The sequence below is a fragment of the Mirounga leonina genome, unplaced genomic scaffold, assembly GCF_011800145.1.
Source record: "Mirounga leonina isolate KUSES-001 unplaced genomic scaffold, KU_Mleo_1.0 Mir_171, whole genome shotgun sequence".
Classification (NCBI taxonomy): Eukaryota; Metazoa; Chordata; class Mammalia; order Carnivora; family Phocidae; genus Mirounga; species Mirounga leonina.
This window is the reverse complement of record NW_023270436.1, coordinates 20,937,173-20,945,515: the sequence shown is the minus strand read 5'-3', so window position 1 is coordinate 20,945,515 and position 8,343 is coordinate 20,937,173. Positions and strand designations below refer to the sequence as shown.

The 8,343-nt window shown below is 57.0% G+C and overlaps 1 protein-coding gene across 3 annotated transcripts in view; it reads left to right on the top strand.

Annotated features, from left to right (window-relative positions):
* TTC28 (tetratricopeptide repeat domain 28) overlaps positions 1 to 8,343 on the top strand; it is a 628,656-nt gene that overhangs the window by 601,289 nt on the left and 19,024 nt on the right. For all 3 annotated transcript variants that reach the window (XM_035017265.1, XM_035017264.1, XM_035017266.1), the window contains one exon: positions 7,179 to 7,358. In XM_035017265.1, the coding sequence (XP_034873156.1) occupies positions 7,179 to 7,358 (180 nt within the window). The remainder of the gene's footprint in view (positions 1 to 7,178; positions 7,359 to 8,343) is intronic.

The following is an 8,343-nucleotide window of genomic DNA, read 5'->3' as shown; positions in this document are numbered from 1 at the left end:
CCCCCCCCCCCCCCCCCCCCCCCCCCCCCCCCCGTCAGCTGCCAGGCTGGAGGGGGAGGAGGCTGGGCCTTCCGCTGCCCAGACCAGCACCCCCGCCTGCTCCGGAGGCCACCAGAGGGCGACACGACACCACCCGCCCGCCCGCCCGCTCCCGGCGCTGTCAGCTGCCAGGCAAAGCCGGCCCGTTCCCACATTTTCAGTGAAAATACAAATCAAAACCGAAAGTCCAAGCTTACGAATCCCTGACACTTCAAGACTAAAGCGATTAGCCTCTTCACGTGGGGCTTATAATTATTTGAACAAGTGCCTTTGTGTAGCCCCAGTCCTGTGGCTGAGGGACTAGGTCAGACAGTATGAAAAGTGGAACAGAAGAATATTTTACCATAGGCTTGCACCAGTATTTGATTTAATTTGGCTTCAGGGAACCACGGTCGTGGCTCTTCCCTGGAAGCACGCCGTCCTTTGCTGTCAGGATGGGGCGAGCCTGTCCGGCTGTCTTTGAGGAGGGCCCGGCCACGTCTGCATGTGACCCGTCAGCAGACATTAAGTCAAGTCCTGTCTGGTACCCACGGGAGAAAATGTCACCGAAGAAAAGTTGGAAGGGTTTCGAGTGAAAAGGACTGGGAACCTGTGTGCGTCCCTGGCCTTCATTTTTAATCACTTTAATAGAGTAAAGGACAGTAAGCCATGCCTCTGGGCCCTGCCTATGGTGAAGGGACAGACCTGGACCAGTCTTGGCCCGCGGCAGAATGGGTATCGCAAAGAAGTATGCCCCAGCAGCTGTGTTCCAGAAGATGCATCTGATGTGACGAGGCCCCCCAGGGCTGCTCTAGGGGAAGCCACTGGCCCACTCAGGTCCCGAATCACCCCCTCAGTTTGCAGACAGGGCTTCACCCAAAGCCAGAAGCTGCTCTGATGAAGGAGCCAGATGGAGAGTAGGAAATTGCCTAGGATTTGCATGAATTATTCTCCAGAGGTCCAGATTTGGGGACCTTTCAGGATCACTGGAGTTTGGATTCATTCTAGTTATAGTCCATCTTTACCATTATTTCCATTTATTGAAATGCCCTGTTTCCTACATTTACAGTCATAAAACTGTAGTTGTAGGACAGGTAGCAAGAGCAAATGACCTTGATCAGAAGGACAAGTATTCCTTGCCTACCTCTGCTCTGGATTAAGGTCACTGCCTGTTTACGTGGACTTGCCTGTTTCAGGACCCCCAGAAACTTACTTAAAACTTGCTGTTCGGGTTGGTTAGGTTGGTAAACTGCCTTCCTAAACCCTGGGGCTCTGGGAATTCGCTCCAGACCTCTCATCCACACATGCAAGGCAGAGGCAGAGCTCAGCTCCAACTGGGTCCTGCCCTTAATTTCGGCTCTGGGGGAAAGGACTCTTGCAAAATCAAGTAGCCTGATAAACCAGCTCACCCCAGAACAGATGCCCCAGGAGACGAGACTGCCTACCTGGGTGCCTGTTTTCTAAACAGATGGAGGGTTTGGAGATGGCCAGGGAATAGTTGTCCCCAGAAACAATCAGACCTACACTCCACAGACTGTGGAGCAGAGGATAAGGCCCTGGAGACTGGCACACTCGGGGCTGGTGGCACACTCGGGGCTGGCAGCCCCACCGCCGCCAGCCCGTCTAACTGATTTCTGAGTGAGACATCTGTAGTGATATTCAAATGAGGACACACGTCACCCAAAGATAGACAGCAAGCCTTTCCAACTGATTAGGACAAGGAAAGATGGAGGCGAGAAGCTGCCCAGAGCAGCCAAACTGGCGGTGAGAGCGGCCTCCCGGCGGTGGGGGGGGTGAGAGGGGAGGGGCGCGGGGGGGGTCCCCCCAGGGTCAGCTCCACTAGGCTTGGGCTCTGCTCCAGTGGGTGTGTAACAGCCCCACCCGGCAGCTCCCTGCCCCCGGGGGTGCGTGGGCTCATTTTCCCTGGGGCAGCCAAGAAGCAGAGGGCCGTTGTTGCGCAGAGGCCCCCGCAGCTTGGGCAGACCCTCTGGCTGATGTGGCTGGAGCTGGACGTTCGTCACGTTCCTCCAGCACCTGAATTCCAAACCCCTCCCCTCCGTTGGTTCTTCAGGCAAACCAGTGGTTTGTTATTGGGATGGCCAAAGAATCTTGTCGAGTGGGTTGACCTTGACTCTTGCATTTCTGGTTGGATTTACAGGGTCTATGGTCTTTGTAGGTTTTAGTCATGGTGTGAGGGTCAGTCCCCACAGTTCTGTGATATTTGCTGCAACTGTCTCCATCCATCTGTGATGCCAAGATCTCCCAGAAACATCACAGAAAAGGTTTCTCTACCTTAAAAAGTTCTGTTTGACCAGTTCACTCAATCACAAATGGGAGTCAGGAAAAAAATCCCAGGCCTGTAACCCAGCTCTGCAGTGGCCAGATGCCCACCAGTTCTTGCTTCTGGAATCCTTGTGGTAGACAGTAGAGTCCATTTTATCCCAAATCTAATCTGTCTGGAAACTCATGGACCCAGGAGCTTGCTCTCCCTCCCCCACTGTGATCAGGGATGTTTATTCCTTGGGCTGTGATGCTGTGACGCGGTGAGCGGCTTCCCGTGTCCTCTGGTGAAAACGAAGCTCGCTGCACATGGAGGGTGCAGGCTGATCCCTTGAGCCCTGGTGACCTGCGTGAGTATGTAGCTCTTAAGCCAGAAACCAGGACACGTGCAACGTCATGTTTTATATCAGTGCTTTCTGAATGGATTGGGGCCATTTGTCACCATGAGTATGTATAGGACCCCACTGAAAAAATGGTGATCGCATCTGAAGTCCCCACCAACCATACATTTGGGGTCTGTGGTGGTTGCCTGGGAGAGCTGCAGACTCAGAAACTGGACTTCAGGGTCACCGTTGGGTGGCAGACCTCACAGGTGTCAGGTGTCACGGACACTCAGTAAACAGCTGGTGGTTGATGGTGATGGTGACGTGAGGATGAGACAGATGGTGGTGACATTGGTCTCTCGAAGTCCCTGGGTTAAAGTTTGGAGCTGAATGTTCCAGAGGGGCCACTTACATGTTTTAGCTACATGCATGTTTATAAACACCAGAGGGAAAGGGGATGAGTAGTACTGGAAATTGAGGCCCAGGAAAAAACAACATGCGGTTGAGCCTTGAACAACATGGGTCCTGTGTAATGTGGGGCGCCCGCCTTCTGTGCAGTAAAATATCCAAGTGGAACTTTTGACTCCCTCAAAACTTAACTACTAATAGCCTACTGTTGGCTCAGAAGGCTTATCAATAACAAGGAGTCGATTAACAGATTCTGTAAGTTACATGGATTATATACTGTAATCCTACAACAAGCGTAAGAAAAGAAAGTGGTATTAAGAAAATCACCAGGAAGAAAATATACATTTACAGTCCTGTCCTGTGTGTGTTGAAAAAACCCCACGTGTAAGTGGACCCATGCCATTCAAATCCGTGTTGCTCAAGGGTCAGCTATAAAAATTACAGGGCCTGTGTTGACCTTATTTCAAGAACCTGCAGACAGTTGTGAGTTCACACTTGACTGGTGTGTCCCGAGTGCCCACTGGGTGCCAGGCCCCACACTGCCATGGCCGGCTTTGACCTACAGGCCTGTGAGGTCGTGGATGTGCCCACGTTGTGGGCTCATGTGGGAGACAGAAACCACCGTAGGTCAGCCAGGGGACATTTGACAGAGAGACTTATTCCCTGTGGCCAAACAGTCAGCTCTGAGGAAACTGTCTGGCTTTCTCGGGCTGAGGGAGTTTACCCAGGAAAGGATGGGCACCGGGAAAGGTATGTGGTTCAGCCCACTGGATAGCAGGGACATTTGCTGGTTTGGCTGGGCCGGACCTGGTCTCGAAGGCCACTCTGTACGGGGGCAGGAGGGCAGAGGATCCGCTTCCGGTGGCAAGGGTGTGCAGAGAGAGTCTGGGCGCCTGCTGGGCAGGAGGCCTGCCGAGAGCACGGGGGCGCGGGCCCTGGCTCTCGTGTGGAAAGGGCTGAGGGAAGGGTATCAGCAGGGCACAGTCTGACAGGGTACAGTCGGACGGCTACAGTCTGGGCTCCGCTGCATGTTTACACACACACACACACAGACACACACACACACACACCTGGGCCAGCAGGAAATCCTCTTCCCTTGGCATCGCCCTCCGCGCCGTCCACCGAGGAAGCTCAGCACCGAGCTCCCTCTACAGCAGCCCCCGCTGCAGGAATCCAGTCCCCGGGCAGGGATGACAGGGTATGGGGGGGCGGGGGGTGCAGCTGAGAGTCTGTAAAGTGACAACAGCCGCCCACACCCACCTGCAGGTGCCCACCGCCTGCCCCGGCTGAAGGAACAGCCCCTCCCCCTCTGCAAAGACTGGGCTTAGCTCGAGTCCTCTCGCTGCCGGGCCTCCCTGCTGGGGCACTCCGTGTCCCCGTTGCCATCCTGGGCCTGGAACGCCCTGGGACGGGCAGGGTCACCGGGGGAGTACACAGGTTTCAGCACCCCTGCCCTTGTTGTCTTGGTCTCCTTCAAGAGATCCATTTCTAGAAACTTCAGAGGTCCAGAAGTCTGAGTCTTTGCTGAAATTTGTTGGACTCTGTTAGTTGCTGGTGTGGGGCTGATGCTGAGCTCTTTTATGGCTCAAACCCAGGACTTAAGAAGCCAGCAAATACCCTTTCTAGACTGACAGATGGAGGCGCAGAGAAGCCTTTCCCTGAATTGTCTCTCCTTTTCTATCTAATAGATGACATGTAATCATCTGTTACATATCTCATTACAAGTGAGACATCATTTTATTTTCTATTTTCAAGTTCACATTAGATTATAGCTAATCTTTCAGTACAAGGGCAATGCTCGTGTATCCCGGAGGCAGAATTCAGAAGACCATTTCCAGGCCACCTTTTCCAGCATGTTCAATCCGTTTTCCTGCTGTCTTTTAACTAGAGCTGTCAGTCGGCTGTGCGGCCCGTCTGCCCGCCGGCCGGTGCTGCCGACGCTCACCTCCTTCCACGCTGCCAGGACTCGGCTCCCCCGTGGGGCCCTCGCCCAGGGCCGGGCACGGGGGCCAGCTCAGCCCCAGCCACGAGTCTCCATTCCGGGAGGACCCAGACCTCTGAATTGGGGTACTCCGTTCATTCAGAGAAAACTCTCCCCATCTCCAGGCTAGAATTCCAGAGCCTTCCCTCTCTTCACCACTGAGGTCACTCTTCACCACATCCTGGCAAGTCTCCCTTCTCGCCGTGCATCTCTCCCAGTCTGAATTAGCATGCGCAGCCCCATCTCCTGTGAGGCAGGCTACCTCTGGTCACTTCGTTGGAGGTTTGTCCGTGGAGAATGCATGGCAGTTGCTTACGGCCTGTAGGAGCCATGCTTTCCTGTCTGACCTTGGCCAGGGCCCTCCACAGTCTGGCTTCTGTATTTCTCCCCAGCCTTGTTCTCTGTTTACCCCACGGGCCTCGTCTGCCAGGCCAACGTCACACTGACTGGCCCTCGGAGAGATCAGAATTCCTCATCAGAGAAGACACCCGTGCTGCCTTCAGGGACAGGAACTCACGGGTCTTCAGGCTGATGCCCCAGATAAGGTCTTGCAGGCAGAGTCTGCAGAGTCCTTACAAAGACCCTACCAGTAATGCCTCTCTGAATGGCTTCCAGCCTCCCAATCACACCCCTACCCCAGCCGGCACTCCTCTGCTCGCCTTCTGTTCATGCGCATGGGTGCTCTTGTTTGCTGAGGACTTGCCCGAGAGTGGCGTGTGTCCCAGGGAAATCCATGACCTGTGGGATGGCACCTGACAGAGACTTACTGGGGTTTGGGCCCTGGCAGGAGGAGTCCAGGGGAGGCCTGCAAGGGTGGGGCTGGCATCTTGTCCAACAAATGCCTGGTGACCCCGGATCAGGTGAGGATGGGTCTGATTGCACATGGCAGGTGGCCTGAGCCCCCACATTGCCCACCTGTCGGGCAGGAGGGCCCCTGCTGAGCAGTGAGTGGTCGTCACTGTTCTGGGGCTGCTGACCCGTCACCGAGGTCAGGGCACCATCAGCCCAGCACCTCTGGCCCACCTCCCAGGTCTGCTTGGCACACGGCAGCCACGGCAGCTGTGGGTGCACTGCCCTCCAGAGTGGCTTCCCAGGGCCGGGGGCAGGAGGGGGGACCTCGGTGTGGCCACGGTGGGGACTCCCACCAGGCCCAGGAGCTGACTGCGAGCACCCAGCCCTCCTACCTCCCTGTGCCGATCCAGAAATCCGCCACAGTGTGACACGCCCCACTTCCTCCTCCCTGGGTCGTGCAGTGATTCTTTTACCCCTTCTCGGGAAATAGCTCTTAAAGCAAACAACAACAAATTGGCCTGTTTTTATTTCGGCTTCCTTTAGATGCAGCTAGAATGTTTTTTAAAAAGACAAAGCCACAGGGGGGTCGTCCAGACTGAAGGGCCCGCCAGGCACGTGTCACTTTGGCTTAGCTGAGTGCCCTGTGCCGGGCCAGCCTCAGCCCAGCACCCACGGCAGCATGGCAGGCGGATCCGGTGTGCACATTCACTCCCGAGGAGCACGGCGGTGCCCCAGTGGCCACTGCGCCAGGTCGGCCGGTGGGGGCGAGGGCGCCAGGAGCCTGGCCGTGACCGTCCCCCGAGCCAGGGCTGGGCCGTGCTCCCACGCAGTCTTCTCCCCCAGCAGGCTCCGGCCGCTGTTTCCTTCAGCGGCAGCAGCATCTGCTTGATCTCTGTTCCCGTTCAGCCCGGGGCCAGTCTGGGGGTCACAGTGTCACTGTCTCTCGGGAGAAGAGTCACACCTACGCTGCTCTTAGGGTTTCTGGACCAACGTAGCATCCCCTGGCCTGGCCCTCTGGGGGTCACCATGACTCACAGGGCTCTTTCTGGGACAACTCCTTGCCTCCCGTAGACCTACTGGGGCTGGTCCTTGTCTTTGTGGGACATCCTGTTCCTTGACAGGTGACCAGGTCTCCCCCACCCCACCCGCACCGTGCAGGCTTAAAGAGACGGGTCCCCAACCTCCTCCTCGGGCAGAAGCCCCCATTTGGTGATGCTCCTGTGGGCAGCGCCCCAAGCCACCCCACCCCCCGCCATGGGTGCCGTGGGCCTGCCAGGTGCTTCCCGGGCACATCTGGTTCGTGGCCCAGTAGTGGCCGGTGCGGGCAGGCCGCCGCCTGCTGGGCCCGGACTCAGGCGCCCCGTGCCTCCCTGCAGGGCCTGATGCACTCCAGTGGCCCCGTGGGCCGGCATCGGCAGCTGGTCCTGGTTCTGGAGGGGGAGCTCTACCTCATCCCTTTCGCCCTCCTGAAGGGAAGCTCCTCCAACGAGTACCTGTACGAGCGCTTCGCCCTCATCGCTGTCCCCTCCATCCGCTCCCTCAGCCCACAGTCCAAGGTAAGCCTCACGCTCGCTGCGGGTGCCCGGCTGTGCGGGCCTGGAGGACGGCCTTCCCGGCCAGACTGGGCTGCACAGGCAGCGTGTGAGCTCTTCCCAATGTTCACCCTGGAGTTTGCAGTCAGGGAGGCTGCCTTTGGAGTAGATCTGTCCGAAGGTGAGGGGACAGCCTCCCCCCCCCCAACCCCTGACTGGTCTTTGCTATCTCCGGAAGACACAATCAGTGTCCTTTCTCTCAAAATGTCTTTGCCGTGACATCAGGGCTGTGAGCTCCTCGGGGGACTGGGTCAGGCTCGAGGCCAAGCCGAGTGTCTGAGGAAGCTGGTTTCCCCCGGCGCACACTGCCCTCACGATGACCACCGGCTGGGCGCCGAGTGTGCCCCCAGCAGAGGGTCCCCGGGCAGGGATGGCAGACACGTAAGATTACTGTCAAGTGGAAAAGGGCCCCACAGGCCAATGAAAGAACTGAACACAAATGAGGTGGCTTTCAGGGGACAGACAGGAATTTGGGTCTCATTCAGCAAAAGAGTGTGAGTAGAAATGTCTGTGAAAATCGAGAGGGCGACGGTGGGCCGTCCACAGAATCAGAGGTCTCACCCCACAGCCCCCCTCGGCCTGCCCACCCGATTAGAGAGCCTTCCAGCCAACCCTGATCTTCTCCCCCTTCTCCAGACTCCTTCAGACCCTCATGGGCCCCGACCCGCCAGGCATGCACTTTGAGCACGCCCTCAGAGCCCCGCAGACCGCCAGGCAGAGCGGGGTCAGACAGGACTCCTCCCAGTGGGAGAAAATGGCTCATTCAGGAAGCCAAACCCTGGACCCTGGGTGTGGACGGCCCCCATGGGACCTGCTGTGGCTTCTGTTGACCGTGGTCATTGACATGGTTCAAACCAGGTCAGCGTCTGCCTCACAGGGCTTTGGAAATCTTAGTTTTGACTGTTTTCTGTGGCTGAATGGTAACTTTCTCATGGGACAGAGTCAGTTC